This window comes from Lipophrys pholis (genome assembly GCF_963383615.2).
Source record: "Lipophrys pholis genome assembly, chromosome: 14".
NCBI lineage: Eukaryota > Metazoa > Chordata > Actinopteri > Blenniiformes > Blenniidae > Lipophrys > Lipophrys pholis.
Window position 1 is genome coordinate 12,770,111 of NC_137633.1, and position 17,391 is coordinate 12,787,501.

General features: G+C 40.0%; 1 protein-coding gene across 3 annotated transcripts; it reads right to left on the minus strand.

Annotated features, from left to right (window-relative positions):
* Positions 1–2,132: 2,132 nt before the first annotated feature.
* atg9a (ATG9 autophagy related 9 homolog A) lies at positions 2,133–12,283 on the minus strand. Of its 3 annotated transcripts, none has more exons than XM_080480560.1 (20): positions 12,136–12,283; positions 11,805–11,855; positions 10,704–10,863; positions 10,566–10,609; positions 10,342–10,406; positions 10,095–10,244; positions 9,724–9,865; positions 9,495–9,635; positions 9,249–9,369; positions 8,953–9,128; positions 8,747–8,869; positions 8,336–8,523; positions 7,275–7,428; positions 6,542–6,721; positions 6,203–6,415; positions 5,865–6,085; positions 5,640–5,757; positions 5,281–5,548; positions 3,659–3,804; positions 2,133–3,565 (listed from the first exon to the last, which is right to left on the minus strand). In XM_080480560.1, the coding sequence occupies exons 3-20, from the start codon at positions 10,804–10,806 to the stop codon at positions 3,557–3,559; spliced, it is 2,562 nt and encodes an 853-aa protein (XP_080336686.1). In that variant the 5' UTR covers positions 10,807–10,863; positions 11,805–11,855; positions 12,136–12,283; the 3' UTR covers positions 2,133–3,556. The 3 variants fall into 3 exon arrangements, with proteins under 3 accessions (XP_080336686.1, XP_080336687.1, XP_080336688.1); XM_080480561.1 differs by having other exon boundaries at positions 11,805–11,961; XM_080480562.1 differs by lacking the exons at positions 11,805–11,855; positions 12,136–12,283 and having other exon boundaries at positions 10,342–10,404; positions 10,564–10,604; positions 10,704–10,857.
* Between the last annotated feature and the right edge of the window lie 5,108 nt (positions 12,284–17,391).

Consider the following 17,391-nt stretch of genomic DNA (forward strand, 5'->3'; position numbering starts at 1 on the left):
TGGCTAAATTGAGAAAAAAACTAAAAAAGTGTCATAAGTCAATTCCGGCTTATGAAACTTTGGGTGACACAACCAAAGAGATTACATTTATGAGCTCCCACCATTAAATTGGACGAGCCAGCATAGTCATAGGAACAGCATGAAGTGTTGAAAGCACTTGGATTATTTTGAGATGCCTCTGATCTAGATACAGTAGAATATGAAAATTCTGACTTTAATCTCAGCAATCTGACCTAAATGTCAAACATTTGACATTACTTAATCTCAGAATCCAATTAATTCAAGGTATTTTTACAAATTCAACCCAGTCTGTTAGAACTTCTGGGAGGAGGCTCATGGGCTTTTGTACCACCCCTCCTAATATGTCATTTTTTTCTCTGTGAAAAATGTCATGTTTTTCCTATATTATTTGACAAGTCTTGATAATAATACTGAGAAAAAAAGTGAGACTTTTGTGGGGTGGTCCTAATGCTCTTATACCGTTTCTCTAAAGATATCATAAAGACTTATCTGAATGTGGCAACTAATTTACCAATTCAAAGGAAATGAGAGTAACACATGGATATGACTGTATTTTCAGGCATTATTTATTTTCTTTCAAAATCTTGATTTGCTTTCAAAATCACATATGGTTAGGAGATTGTAAAAAAAAAAGTAGACTGATCCAGTTACTGTTTTAATATAAATTTAAATATTTGAAGTTTTTGTTTATTGCTAGTTATTAATTCATACATCTCGAGTGTGTGTGTGTGTGTGTGTGTGTGTGTGTGTGTGTGTGTGTGTGTGTGTGTGTGTGTGTGTGTGTGTGTGTGTGTGTGTGTGTGTGTGTGTGTTGTCTGTATGCCAAGAAGGAATCTGGATTAAAATCAGTTTCCAATTATCACTTCTGTGTATGTATAGACTCTTTTTAACGACAGGTAAATGCAGGAAAAGTTTTTTACCTGGCGACATATTTCGGCTGCGTTTGCAGCATTCCTCATACCGTGTGGGAGAGGAAATTTAAATTTAAGAGTATGAAGATGTATAGTGTGGGGCACGTTGGATAGAGTAACTCCAGGATACACTGTTGCTCCATCATGAATTTATTTGTAACTTAATTTAGATTAACAATGCATGTTAAATTTCGATGCCACGTGATGAAACGTTGAAGAACGGACGTGAAGTGTCGTTTAATAGACCTCACAGTGTTACAATATTCGTCATTTGAATAACTAAAACGGGTAATTGCGTTTTTATTTCAAACATAGGATATCACAGTGGAAAAAAAGATGTTCGCCCGAACAGGGACTTGAACCCTGGACCCTCAGATTAAAAGTCTGATGCTCTACCGACTGAGCTATCCGGGCTCTGCCACGCAACTGCGCAATGTCATTGAAGAACGTCTGCCATAACTTTTGTTGGGCTCGACGACGACGTTCGTAGTTCCAATTTAACTAAAAAATTGTACTCAAGTCGATCAGATAGGCAGCGAAGTCGATTCAAGCTCTAATTTCTCCTGTTTCCTTTTTCCTTCTCCGACTCCCTTTCGCCCTTTTCCCCTGGAAAGACAGATAATCGTGTGATCCACTATCTCAGAGGACCAATGAGAAGACCAAGACATATCACATGGCTTTGATTGACAGCTCCTACAGCCAATCAGAACAGGCTGAGCCAACCCATACCCCTTGTGTTTTGAACGTGAAGAAGTAACTGAGGACTTTACACAGCCTAATAATGAGTGGTGTTTAGATAAAAGAGGATGTACAGCAGGTTTCAGCTGTACTGATGCTCATTTTGCAAAGCAATTTACAATTTTTATTATGGCCCAAAGTCGCATTCCGTGCGTATCACTAAGCTTAATAAGAGGTGGTGAAAATTTCTCTTAGTAGCTGGGATCGAAATGACGACCCTTGCAATCACAGCTTAACCTTGAGCCAGTCGATCACAGGCTTTGCCTAATTTTTGGAAATTTAAGAAACAAATTGCATTGAAGTGGATTGGAAAGGCAGCAAGTCGAAAGAAACTCTCAGTTCTTTATCCCATTTTTCTCCTCTTTCCTTGTCCTCCTTTTCACTCCCCCCCAACAGACTCATGTGATCCTCATATATTGATCACAGAAAAGCATAGTATGCACAAGTATGACAACACACAGAATCATTGTATTATCTTTAATAGGTGGATTTACAACTGTACAAAATTGTATTTTACAAACTCCCAACAACGATTTCCAATAATATAACGAAACCAAACCAGATCGCTGCATCCTCAACCGCGATATCAGTTTGAGTTTTTCCTTCATCCAAGTATACAACACACAACACATCCCTGATTCCCAACTGTCAATCATCATGGCACTTCCCTTTGATAAATAAAATAATAAAAAAATATGTATATCGAAAAATATACACACATTACACACAGTCCATGTTAAGTGACACCCTCTGCTTTGACAAATTACTAAAGTGCATCTTGGAAGAAATTGGTGAAAGGATAGAGAAAGTTTTGCCATGTTGTGGTGAAGCAGTATCTGGCACAGTGCACTAATTCTACTGGGGATTTTTCTACTTTTGGTCGTCGGAAGGATGAGTAGATTATATTCATGCACTTGGGTCTTTTTGTGTGTGCCAGAGAAGTCAATATTACATGCTTGAAACTGCCTTGTTAGTTTAATGAACCCTAATGAAAAATAAATAAATGGTGAACAGACAATGAATTAAAAAAAAAAAAAAATGCATGTATAATGCAACTCTGGTTACCAGCCACATAACACTGGCCTAACTCCAACGATAGTCTGTTTTAATTTGAAATATACCATTTGGCTGCTGCAAAATAGTCTGAAAACATTTATTTACACAGTGCGTGGGTGTGCATGCAGAATACCATGATGTTCTGTACAATTTATCCTTCAAACAAACATCTACCTGTGCAAACACAACCAGATTGCAGGCAAAGTTTAGTAGTTCAGCAAAAAAAAATAAAAGATCCCCTTGGAAAGCAATGAAGGCAGAAAAAGTAAGATCTAATGTGTGAGTTTTACTCGCATTGAGACTTTTGATGGTGGAAAGAGGCCAAATGCAAGCTAAAGTACAGAGCACAGCATAGGATTCAAAGCTCCTTACTATTGGAACAAAAACATATGTAATGAAAATCTCTGTTATCAGCATATTTTAAACACATATTCGTGAATGCTTTTCTTGTCAAAGAGAATGTTCTCGTGTCATCTGATTATTTTTTTTTTTCTTCCGATGGTAATGGACTAAGCAGTTCTCCAAGAGTGCTGAAGGTTTGTAACACTTTCATGACACAATCTTTTGGTTCTTAGAAATAACTTAATGCTTTAGGTCCTCTGCTGATGAACAGTGATATACCCTGTACCCATGAACACCACTGTTGTTTATTGGCCAATGGTGACGTCAATCGAAAGTTGTCAAGGTGGTTTCAGTACTTTAAAAGACCATGTGACACGCTTCTTGCCCATTTCCATTGTTGTCTGACAAATCAGATGGTGGCAAAAGGTCCATTGAAAGATGAGGATGTGTTTAGTGAGTCATAGAAGATGCTTTTTCACGTGACTTTGTTATGTGACCTGAAATGGGAGAAAGAGTACAAACCAGCGTTTTACTTGCAGTGCACACAGCCACACTGATATTGTCATTTGAGTTGTGTAACAAACGTTCACCTTGTGCATGCGAGGAGGCATCTCATCCTCTGAGCTCTCTTCTGGAAGTGCCTCATGGTGTCGTGGTGCAGCTTGACCCTCCTCCGCCCATCCTCCCATTGGCACATGAGCAGACCGGACAACTTTTGCTCCTGCTCCAAGTGAGTCTAGAAGAAAAGATGCAGATGTTCGGAGATGAAAGGTGAGAGGACTGTAGCTGTAGATTGATGTGGATTGTACCCGTCAAGATACTATACAGTAATTTGTCTTAAAGTTGATCTAACCAGGTTGTGTGAATTTATTGAGGAAGACTATTCACTTAGTTAAGATTCATATGATGTTTTGTATTAAAGGGGACATATCATGCTAAATCCACTTTTTTAGCCCTTAAATGCATGTTGTTGTATATTTAGAGTGTTTAGAAGTACAGAAAAGTTCAAAGTAGTCTCTTCAGGTGCTCCGTTGATATCTTTATATTCTGTTTTGGTCATATTTTGCGATCGGTTTCGATTTTTCTATTCTCTATTACGTTTTTTGAACAATGACGTCACAGTATTCTCAGCGGAACTGCCAAATTAGGACATCGACGTTTCGAGCAATCCGCCATTTTTGTTTCTCGCTGCGATTTTGTAGTCCAACCGAAGTTACGAGAGGATAAGTCGAAATGTTCGGTTGTTGGATGTAGTAACCCACAAGCTTCGTTACACCGTCTCCCAGCATCAGAACCTTTTCGAAGTGCCTGGTTGAGTTTTATTTTTCACAGAAATGTACCCACATCTGTGGGTAAGGTCATTTTTGTGTGCGCGAATCACTTTAAGGACGACTGCTTCAGCAACCTCCGCCAGTATAAAGAAGGATTTGCCGAAAGACTTGGTCTGATTGAGCGGTCAGTTCCTTCTATCTATGGAGACGACGAACAGAGCACTTCGGTAAGCTGTATATAACGCTAAAAAGTGTGATGATAAGACGTCCCTGTCATTGTTTTGTTAGCATTAGCAGTTGCACCGTCTTCATATGTTAGCGCTGTGTGCTCGTTTTAGATTATAATGTAACTTCTGTGTTAAATAGTCGTTGTAATACAGGCAGTATTGTAGTAGTGGGCATGGATGGAGAAGTTAGTGTAAATATAGTAACACACCATTGCGTTACATCCATATGAAGACGTTGTTCTGTAGGTGCATCATCGTCATTTTCATCTCGCTCCGCCGGGTCCGACTCTGGCTCCAACATGTATGGCTGGATGGACAAATCTTCCGTTGTTGACATTTTGTAAATAATGTGTGAATATAAAGTTTCTGCGCCGCTAGATAATTGTATCTGTTCTATCAAACTACAAAGATGGCCGAACAGGGTGACGTTGAACCGAGTGTGACCTCTGCAACCTGGAGAGGAGGCGGGGTATGAAGTGTCTCATTTGCATTTGAAGAGACCGCCCCAAAACGAGTTGCTCTCAGAAGCGCATCAGAAAAGGGGTTGAAAAGGGGCCTGTGGAGCTCTAATAATGAGGAATTCAGACCCAAGCATTGCAGTTTCGCGTTGTATAGACCACAACTGTATGATTTATATGTAAAAAGGAAGGATTTAAAAGCATGATATGTCTCCTTTAAAATATGAATAAAACGGGAAATAATAGTAAACAAAACCTGTGGAGGGTCCACTGTGCCGCCGTTGACTGCTGCTTTGTTTCGCCCCCTCCTGGCGCAGGATGGTATTGCTGGTGTCTGAAGCCGAGGAGGGAATGGTACTCGGGCTGGGAACCGCGTTGGGGAAGGTGTGTGAGCGAGGGAAATTCCTGGAGAGAGGGTTTGGCTCGCTTCTCACTTCATCAGGGACGCTGTCACTGCTTTCGTCACTTGCTTGTCTGTGCCATGTGTGGCGGGACAACTCGCCATGGGCTTGCTGCTTGTGGAGCTTTAGGAAGATGAAAATCAGGGTAAGTTACATAGAAATTCAAGACCAGTGAAATATTCCTAACACCTCTAACATGCATATTCACATTTACCTCATGCATGTAAAGTGCATGGATGCTCATCTCAGTGGAAGCGTACTCTGATAGCACCAAACTGGTAAGCTGACCCTCCCATGCACTGCTGCCTGAGCTCACAGTGCGAGCATCAGTCCTGCAGGGAGAGAAAAATGTGGAGGAAATTGCATAAGAAAACTGGATGAGGGCATCACGGTGAATATTGTTTGGAGTTAAGACAAATCAAAGTGACCGTTTTCTTACCCGGAGCCTGCCATTGATTTGGCAGTGTGTCCAGTGCTCCTGTGAGCAGCACTTAAACTCCCTCTCAGGTGAAGACTGGCACTGGTTGGGGAGAGAGAGCGCAAGGCAGACGCCCCCTCACTCAATCCAATGGCATGATTGATCAGAGAGCAGTCGCGGCCAAAATGAACAGAAGCCAGCGTTGAGGGTCCTCCCAAGAGGTTTGCGACCAGACTCCGAGGCTAGAAGAAAGGGCAAGGTATGAATTTATTTCTACCCGTAAAGATGTAGACAACTTCATTTACACTTGAATTTCCCCACAGTGATACTTGAGCGTCAATGTTAGTTTGCCATCATACTTCCGACTCCGAGAAAGACATTGGATGCATCTCTGAAGGAGCCGCTGTGGCTTCTCTGTGCACTCGTTCTTTCAGCTGACTGATGAAGTGAGTGGTCTCCCGAGGAGGCTGCCACTGAGGGTTGGTTATGGCAAAGTGCATCAGTGATAACTCCGTCTTTCCGTCTTCGGCCTGTTGGTAAATCGATGCCTCCGTCTTCCCCTCAGACATCCACTACAAAAGTAGAATCAATTGTCAATTAATTAAATCCAAATCATGCCACACAGTCTGTGCATTCATTCTCACAGTACGTGTCTAGAAACTGTTTGTGTGGCTACTGTTGTTGTGGCGCTTGCTTACCGCAGGGTGTCCATGCTGCCTGATGTCCATCTGGGCAAAAGAGCAGGTGTCTCCTACCCCAACCACCTCCACAGTGAAGTTCCTGAAGAAATCAATGATCTCCAGAGACTTTCTCCTCAGACAGAAGATAAGGATGATGGGAGTCACCAGCGGACTTAGCAGCTCCTCCAGAATACACACCTTGATAAAAAACAAATTGGAAAAGTTAAACTTTACAGTCACTGGAGCAGAAATGTGTTCACAAGCATATCAAAAGTTCAGTTAATTGTTTTAAAGAGAATAGTTTGAACTGAAAATCCTTTGGTGGAGCGTGAACCTATTTCCTTGACGAGCACCAACATAATGCTGGTATGTAGTAATGACACCAAAACATTACTTTTGTGGATAGCCATGGACAGAGATCTGTTATATTTATTTTCTCTAAAAGACAATAAGTGTAGAATTTAACAGAAATGAAAAAAATTCAAAGAGAAGTCACATACATTTGAAAAATAATTGATTTGATGAAAATTATTTTTAAAATATGTGAGAATAACTTATACCTGAAAGGTTTTTTTTTAACTTTTAACTTTTTCTAAGTGTTATCAACAATGGCTTTTTTTCCAAGGGGCTGCATGGCCATGTGGTAAATCGCACTTTTGTCTTACAGAATGGACGTGATTTTAATTCTTCAGCAACTCTAAACAATAAAAAGCAAATGTATTCAAATCTTATTCAAATCGTTCCTCCTTACTGCTTTGTACTGAAAGAGCTGGGAGAACTGGTCTCGGGTCTCGTATCTGTGCGCATTGCCCTGCCAGTGGTCGGGCATGTAGTGGATATGAGCCAGGATGACCCGTAGCAGCTGCTCAGGACAGAAGACCAAATGCTTATCAGGAATAAATGACCTGCAGAGACAGAGAAAGACAGACACGGGTGTGAGAAAACTGAGTTTTGCATCTTCAGCTCCTGTCAGATGGGACAAACAGGGTAATGACAGGTTGTCATTGCAGCTTTACAAACTGGGTACTCTGACTGAAAGAACTGAATGAAATCAATTCATTGTGTGCTATAACCCTCAGCCGTAGCTTTGAATGACTGAATTATCTAAAATTGTTTGAAGTAACATAAATAGATTAACCTACTTAAATTATGTACTTGTTAACAGCTTAATAAACCAGACAGAATTACAATGAAGGGATTCAAAGATGTGTATTTACTCCTGAATGGAATACTTTCCCTTTAGAGTCAAAGCAGAGTTCAATGTCCGAAGCTACTTATGAAGGGAAAACATCTTACATCCAGAGCGGTGAGTCAGCTTCCAAAGAGTATCAGAGGGATTATAACTAGCTTTAAAAGTGCAGTAAAAATGGCTCATGGTTAATGTTTAATTATGCATATTGTTCTACACAATTTTATAGCTGAATCAAGTTTGTGTAACTGAAGTATCTGTTGCACCGTATATTTGAAGCAGCAAGTGGGTGACTTGTGATGTATTTTAGCCAAAGTTTACATAAGTGCAGTGATGAGCTGCAGCAGGCTTCGTCTCACTCCTCTGCTTCCTCACTTTATTTAACCATGATGGAAACAGACCTCTGCACTTTGCAGTGTTATTTTAACAAATTCTGATATGATCGTTTTGTGTTTTTGGATAACGTGGAGGAATATAGTATTTCCAACAACTGATGCAGGAATAATGCAACTTAATAAATTTGTTCTTTCTTTTGATTTTGTTTGTGTTTGATCCAGAACTATATTGCATCTTCGCTTGATTGAATTTTCATACGAAATAAAGGCAATTGATAAAAAGGCAACCTGCAGACTGTGATGCACACTCCGAGCAGGGTGATCGATGAAAGAACGTGTTCCACTGCAAGAACATCCTCGTCATAGATGGTCAGGGCGATGAGTACAGCCAGAAGAGAGCCCGCGAAAAAAGCTACATTTTTAGCGAGCACAGTCAGCAGTGGTGAGAGGAAACAGTTCATATACTTGGATGCAGCCTGAACAAAACAGAAACAAAGGAAAAAAACTATGAAGAAATAAAATAAATTGCAGAAAATATTGTGCTGTCATGTGTAGTACAAAAAAAGATCCACAATATTTGACAATTTTGTAGCGATTATCAAATTGCAAGGACTAATCTGGTGTTTGAGCTTTAGTCAGGATTTATGGTTTTCTTAAGGTTTAATGGCTATAAACTTTATTCCTGAGGGGTGCACTGACCTTGTAGCCTTTGCTGAGGCGGGACATGAGCTCATGGTCCAATTCGTTGAAATGACGCAAATAGCATCGGCCATAGAGAGACCAACACCTCGCCCCAAGAAAACCGGGCTCTCGCTTTATAACCTAGAAACACATAGACGCCGTCACATCTTGTGCCTACAAGTGGAGATTGTTTGGTGTGTTTTGGGTGAGCGCGACAGATTTACCTCCGTGTAACTGAAGAAGGCGTAAAGAATCTGCCACACCAGAATGACTGGACACAGCAGCAGATTGGCGATGCCAATCCACAAGATGCGGGACGCGAGTCTGTCTGCGAGCTCCAGCCTGTTACCTCCTCTCTTATACTCCGGTTTTAGACTCCACTCATTCTCAAACAACGAGCCTACAGTGTGAAAAAAGGGGTAAAACAAAAAATTGGCTTCTTTATAATTGCTGCAGCAGAAGTACATACACATTTCCACACAATAGACACATAAAACAGACACAAAACAAATAAATATACCTGGCCCCCAAAAGAAGATGAGTTCAAAATTATATTTTAGACCCCGAGTGTAAAACACACTGTCCCCAAGAACAGGAAGTCGAAATCGCACAGGAAGGAGTGATTTGTTCACCATGGCAACCTAAAAACACACAGGAAGAAAGTCTTATTCATACGGTCGCCCCATGTCTTTGGATCCGCGACTAACTTTATCAGATATAAACAATGCAGTTATCAGTGGCAGCAGCTCACTGCTGATGAACGCACCATGTAGTTTTTGAAGCGGAGGATGCGATGGTAGACATCGAGCTCCGTCAGTTCTTTTTTATGGATGCAGATCTGATGTTCCTTCTGGATCTCAACTATCCTGGCTTGAACCTCTTGCCATGTCGCATAAGGTAGCTCGGACTGATGCACACAAACACAGGTCGGATTGTAAAGTTAATAATCGACCGATTTGATGAATCATTCCGATGTATTTTTTTGTGCATCTCACCATACTCATCCTAAGGGCGTTGATGTAAAACGATCGGATCTCCCAGTAGCAGCAAACATTGTAGATGAATTTGATCAGCCGATGGAGCCAAAACACCCCAGAGATTATCAGCACGAAGATCACAAATGCGTTGCCTCGGATACTGACAGAGAAAATATTTAAGGACATCTGATATAAACAGGTTTTATATTGCTTTATCCTGAAAACAAACACAGTGGAATTGAATGCGTTATTTGCATTGTCGTTTCCACTCTCCCACGCCAAATGTACAAGGCACTTTCTTCACTTGCAATCAATTTAAAATTGTCTTTCAAATAAAAGAAAATCAAAAATCAAAATGCAGCACATTCACCAAACAGAATGAGACTCACTGGGCACTGCAGACTTCCACGGGGTAAATCGCATCGGGCAGCGTGACTTTAGATGAATTCGTGTGATTTACAAGTTTGTTGGCAAAGAGGACGTCATAATCCACACAGTTAGCGAGGAACACCGTGAAACCAACCACAAATAGCAACTGACTGTACAGAGGAGAAAAAAAGAGGGAGAAGGCACAGATTAATAGTAAACAAACATGCTATTAGACACAACAAACAGAAATATATGATTGATACATACACCAGCTCAAAGAGTTCTCCCAGTAACATACAGGTGAATCCATTCTTCTGATGTAGATTATAAATGTAATGGACATTAAGGAATATCAGAATTGCATTTGAGGTAGGAAATTACTTTTGCACTTTGATATTCACTGCACAATAAGGGAACACACAATTCGCTTGGTAGAGACAATCACAAGAAAACACACAAGATAACCAAACAAAAACTACGCAAAAGGATATTCTCTGGAAAAACAGATCCAGGTTCTCTATGTGGTGCCACTGAGCTGCAAAAGAGTCATTTCATATTAGTCATCACTTTGCTGTCAGGAGGCAAAGCGGCCACTATAAAAAATATTGCGGTCTATTTGTGTCACTTACATTTGGACCCTTCTGGCACATGCATCAACAGGTTCTCCTCTCCAGGAGGAGAGTCATTGTAAGACGCCTCGAGCGGCTGATACTCTGTGTCAAAGTGTGCCATGGTGGCAGCAGCTTCAGTCTAGGTACAGGAACAGGAAGCTCAGCCGATTGCTACAAACTGGAGAGAAGAGGGGAGGGGAGGAGGGTTGATGTGAACATTAATGACCATGAGATGGTGAGGAGGTCATAGAACTCTGGTATTCACATACTATACATTATGTGATTACATTACAAAAGTGTCTTGTCTTGTAGTACAAGGTACAGCATGCCACAAAAGAATTTAAAATTAATCTTGCATGTGGCTTGATGTGGCTTGACTCCAGCCCATCTGAAAGAACGTCAAAAGTCAGGACCAGCAACAGAGCAGCAACTCAGCAAGTCTGGAGCGACAGTCATGCTGACAAAGAAATCTTTCGGGTACATTTCCCCCATTTGATAATAATAATAAAAAACATATTAAAATGTAAAACATTTCCAATCAATAGTATATCTGAACTGTCAATAAGATTGTAAAACCATTTAAAGAAATCCACTTGATAATGCAAACTATTTAGTTAAAAAAAAAATAAAGCTATAAGCTGTGAGATTTGACAGACACTCCCTTGCACTTTTTTGCAGAAACATTATTAATTATACAGTCAAATAGTCAAAAAACAATAAAGAAAAGTTTAGAAAATTTTACTTTTAAAGGAATTCGCCAAATGCCCTATAAAAAGGGGAAACAAAAGAAACCCTCACAAATCATCTGATCTCCAGTCATGTGGCTAATTTTAATATAGTTTGAACAGAAAAGCCCTGCTTTGTATCTGCTTGTGTTTACAGGGTGTGATCTTTATAGAATTGCTCTGTGGATGTGCTTTGAGTGCAGATTTTTTTTATTATTATTAAGAATTTAAGTGAATGTCTGCTCTAGTCAGTGCAATTAAATGAGGTTAAAAAGTAAAGAAATTGTTCAATGTTATTTACAACATCATCACATCTTGAATACGCATTTCCACTACTCTTCAAACCTCTGAGCTAACAGGTAAAATAAAACAAATATGTCTTTTGTCAGCTTACTTCCATGTCAGTGCTGCAGATCCCATCCAGATGGGCAGGCAACATTTCCAGCTGCAGGAGGAGAAAAGGACGAGTTGTTGTTGTTAAATCGGACTCCTTCTCTAATGTAGGACTCCCAACAACGAGAAGACTTCCGTTCACAGCGTTGAAACGTCAGCTAAAATGTCAGATTTGTCAGGTAATTAGCAGAGACATGAACACAGGAAGCCAGAGCAGGAGGAGGACTGGTCCAGGTGTTGTTGTTGTCGTGTTATTATGACAGCACAGGCCTCCCTCGCCCGGAAAAATAGTATGACACCTTTCAGCGCCCGCAGGGCGAACAAGCCCTTACCGTGTGGCCCAGCCGCCCCCGCTGTGTCAGAAGGAAAGACTCGGCACTGCTCACAGTTTTTTCTTGTACATAACGACCGTTTTATTTTCGTTTCCTTGCGTGTCTGAGTGACAAACGAGCTAGTTTCATTTTCGCAACAGCTATCGGTGGGGCGTCCGTCACTGCTCACGGACAAGGACGACATCCAATCAGAATGCACGGCTTTTCTGACAGACAATCCCAGTAGCCAATCAGGTTTGTAGAAAGGCGGGCTCTATGGACGCACAGTGGGATGGGCAGAAACGCCCTGGATGAGCCGCTGATGCCTCACGCGCCATTCACGATGTTGGTATAATTACACGGCAGTTTACTACCACCGCCTGGTCGTTTCTAGTAGTACTACTGTCATGTCAGAGAGTAGTGCAGCTATATGGATCCACTCCACGCTCATTACAACAACGATGCTCTGTGAGAGATAATTTCACTGCATATATAACATCAGACTACTCTGATGCCTCATCTGCAGGTGGTTGTAAAGTACATACCAACTTCAGGGCAACAGTAAGGGGTCGACTCGAGAAAAAGGAATACATGATCTAAAATAAAACATTTTCAAAACTAAATGATAACTGAACAATAAAACAGGCTATAGTTTAATATCACACGTTTGACAAAGTAGACATTTTCAAGCTATATGAAGAGAATCACAGCTATTTTAAAAGGTAATGTTTGTATACCCAGATGTCAGTGTATTCTTCTAATTGTCAATGGATCCCAATGAAAATTAACAATAGTATATTGTATTATGAAATATTTTAGGCTATATTAGTATGATTATATAAGGAGGCATACTGACTTTTGTTTGTGGTAACTTGTTTTTGCTGACAGTGCCAAAGATAATCCCCTTGTTCATATTTAATGTTTACATTGCTTAGTTACTGTTTGCATGAAACTGACAATATTCTTAAACCTTGCTTTTATTACATACTTGACTGAATATTCAGACTGAATATTCAGGTAAGGATGAAAATTGTTTTTTAACATGCTAGAAACTTACCTGTAAGTGAAAAGTCATTATTCCTGGATAAAGTCTTGAAACACACTTTTTACATGATCGCTCACATTCACACCTCAGCAGACGGGTGTCATACAAGGCGCTCTCACACCTTTAGGTGAAATGTGGGGTTTGTTGTCTTGGACAAGGAAAAATCAGCACATTACTGTAGTGAGACCTCATTCAGTTACATTTTGGTATGCATTTTCAAAGCGTATCACATATTGAATCCAAATATAAAAATAGTAATTAAAACATGGGTAAAATGTCTGTCTGCCTACATGTCCCTGCTTTAATGTTGCATTCGTTTTTAATGAAGAAATGATATGTGGGTGAGACGTAAGCAATGCAAGATTTCAATGCTCTTTGCCAAATGTTGGGTTTCTGACTAATTGTCCTGAAGCTATATTGTGGCTGCAGGATGTTTCAATGATCCTACAGTGAATGAGGTGCAGATGCTGACTCCAGAGAACAAAAGTGATAAAGCCAAGCTTTCCTTCTGTTGCTGTACAAAGCGATGAATATTCATATATGACTGTTAAGCCTCTGGAGAGGCAGCTGGGCTTTTGTTCAGTGTGTCACTGCATTTGTTACACTATTAACACCACTGACTATGTTTGTGTGTGTCCCCTGAGTATTAAGCATAGTAATGATGATTTCATTAACCTAACCCCCCCACACAAACTGTAATTGATAAGTAAGGAACTGTACAGGGACCACACAGATGTACAAGATCCAAAAACAGATAAAGTCATTATCATCTGCAACTTTTCTATTTTTGCATTTACATTTCATCTTTTTATCTTCTCATTCACCTCCACCATTCTCATCCATCTGATATAATAAATCCTCTCTTTCTCATCAGATGAGACTTTAAATGGGCAGGGGGTGTCTTGAATCAGGAGGGAATCTGTGTAATCCAACTACTATTGTGATCTGGGCAATTTAATCTGTTCTGATTAGGATTAGGATTTTTCAGATTAATCTGGTCTGTCACAATGAATTTCAATAGCTGATAAATACTAAACTTTAACTGAGATCCACCGCTGCCTCAAACTGTAACTGTGCGTCTGCTGTTACACAGCTTTTACACCTTCATTTGACTGTATTTTAGTCAGTCAATAATACTTGATGATGGAGTTGCATTTGAGATGTTATAGATGATTTGAGAAAATGGAGAGAATTTTTTTAATTTATTATTATTATTATTATTAGTCTTTTACAGTTTTTTATGACATCACCATGAACATGTAATGAAAACCAATCCTAAATTTATTACACGTGCACAACCACCAGTATTTGCATTGGGCTGCAGGCAATAGCTCACTGATAGAATTACCCTCTTGTCTGTTGGGAATAAGGGGAGGGGGTTGCACTGATGGCTAATTTAGACCAACGATGTAGCTGTGCAACCAATGGGTGGTGCTCTAATAGTGGGATGGGGGGTGGGGAGTGGCTGGTGGGGGTGCTGGGATGATAGTTTGAGTGGGGGCAGGAGAAAGGGAATCAGGATGAAGTCATCTCTGGGAGTGACTTAATTAGATCGAGCTTCTTCCGGTACATGCACCCATGTAAAATCAGCACAGCAGGTATAAAATCTCCACACCAGGGCATTCATGATCCACACTGGATGCAACACAACACCCCCAAACCCCCCTTTAAAACACAAATCATTGATTGTACTCCTGTTTCTGCTGGTAGCCCTGGGGCAGTCCCCACTGCCTGGCTTCCAGTAAGTGACTGGATTAATGTATTGGTATCATTAGCTCAAATAATGTTGAATCGTGATCGGGCTGTTTTCTATCAAATGATGACACCACAAGAGCAAGGTGTTAGATTATGAGTTTAACTGTTTTCTGCCTGAATGAGCTGTTTTCACTGTGAATCTTCCAAATGACTATTCAAAAATAAAATCTTTGTGGAGTATTTACAGCAGAGCTTCAAACCTCAACTGCCATTTTTGGTTGCAACAGAACTGCATTGAGTACAAAAAGATATAAGAAGTTAGGGTGCAGTCAATCCATATATTCAGAGACAGAATGTACAATATTTTCTCACCTTTTCCACCTACACAGAGTTTAAATGAGCTATTCTTGTGTTTAAAATCTTCATTGGTTTCATGTCATTTGTAAAATAAAATACGGGATCAAAATACATTACAGCATGAAATCAATTTCTAGTCTGTGTTTTATTCATATGGTGATGATTCAAATCAAATAGCAGAAGATTAGTGATTGAGTGATTATTTTGTCTTGTTTTTTCTGGTGCATGAGTTTTATGTGCAATGAAAAGAAACCTGAAGAAAGACTGAGGATGAACGAGACCGACATGAAGGGCAGACTATTTTTTGCGGAGCGGGATACAATGCATTGAAGGGCACAAGTATTAATCACACAAGCACAATAAGCCATTAAAAAAAAACTTAGCTCAGTGAAAAGTTAAAGAATAAATCTCTTGAGCAGTGGTATCACAGCAGAATGGATGAGGAGAGAAAGGTCAAACTTTTAATCATGATTTGCTCATAATAGCTTTGTTAAGACTTTCTAAACTTAACACTTTTTATGTAAAAAAAAAAAAGGCTTGTTTATTTTTACATTTATTTGGTCCCTTTTTGTGTTTTCTCAGAAGGGACTTCACTCTGTTGCAAGGGCGATAAACTATTGAATGAGTCATTCAGATTGAGTGACATCATACAATATATGTCACTGTGTGTGTGCGTGTGTGTGTGTGTGTGTGTGTGTGTGTGTGTGTGTGTGTGTTGGGCGGGGGGGGGGGGAGTCCATGAACCATTATATCATTCTCTGTACGAGTCCCAGTAGAGTGCACACAGACATCCGACTATATAAACTGTCCTTCAGAAGGACTACACCACCTCAGCACAACTTCCTATTTTTACTACCATTCTGTATTTACCATTAGACTCACATATGCTTTTGGACAGATTATCGTAATTTAAAAGTGTATTAATTATTTTCACGATAAACCCTAAAATGAGAAACAGAATTGGTCTTTCTGAACATAAATATCAACATTACTTTTACTTATCTGACAGCAATTCCAAAGTTTGACTGAGCAGATTTTATTGTTTTTATTGTTTTCATGAGTTTCAACGTTAAAGCAAAAAGCTCTTCTAAAATCAGTATTTCTTCCCTGACTAAATAATTTAACTGATGTATTGATGAGAACCTGACTGATCAAATAGAAATGAACGTTTCCATGTGCTGGCAGAGAGTCAATATTGGTAAGTATTTCAGAATATATAAAATCACAGTGGACAAATACTCATAATTACATTTATGTGTGTTTGATGGCCTTGGCTTTGAACTTTGTGTGAGTTTACCAGTGTTGTGTGAGTTTAAGGTTGAAATGGTAGAGTTTTTCTATGGGTGTATTGACAGCTCTGCTTCAGTTGGATGCATAAATCCATCGACTTGATGCGTTTTGTCCGGTCTGCTGGTGAAGTAGCTTCAATCACTGTGAGAGGGTGATGGGTTTCGCCCTCGCATCCCCTTCCAAATGCATCCCGTCCTTCAGATTTAATCACAAACTGTCTGTGATTATATAGTTTAGCAATAGTAAACTTTGTCTGCTGACAGATAAAAAACTTTGCTCATTTAAACATGTTTGATATCATTGAAGTAACCCCTCAATGCTTTTTTTTAGTCCATGTATCAGTATTTATAGAGCTTGTTGATAACCAAATTTTGCCCTCGGGCCCTCTTTTGGATTGCCCCATTTCACCAGTTAACCAGCACAGTGTGAGGTTGATGAGTAATCTGGGCATTTTACCCTGATTAGCTTTCCACCGCTTCCATTCATCACATCCTCTCAGACAGCCATAAACAGATGTGTCTGGAGCAAGAAGCCACTGGAGAAGAGTGGCCGGGAGAGAAGGAGGGTAATGAAGAGATTTATGGACGCTCTGCTCATAAAACTGATGGACTGTGACATTGTGAGTGATTCTTATTAGAATGTCCAACACATGACAGACACACACACGTTTGCTCATGCACATACAATTTAGATACATGCAGTAAAAGAAATGCTTATTAGCAGTGAATACATGCATGTTGATTGCATTGATTTGTACACATGCAGACATTAAAACTCATGCATCAGGGATGGGAAGGCTCAGCTGGAAGTATATTCTACCCTCCACACACACACACACACACACACACACACACACACACACACACACACACACACACACACACACACAC

Bases quoted from the DNA above. Each gene is read 5' to 3' on its own strand.
- atg9a (XM_080480560.1), bottom strand. From the start codon at position 10,806: ATGGCACACTTTGACACAGAGTATCAGCCGCTCGAGGCGTCTTACAAT. The intron at 6,086-6,202 runs GTATGATGGCAA...CCTTTCTTCTAG, and splicing joins TGTCTTTCTCGGAGTCGGAA to CCTCGGAGTCTGGTCGCAAA. The intron at 3,805-5,280 runs GTTTTGTTTACT...CTTTTCTTCTAG, and splicing joins GCACAGTGGACCCTCCACAG to ACTCACTTGGAGCAGGAGCA.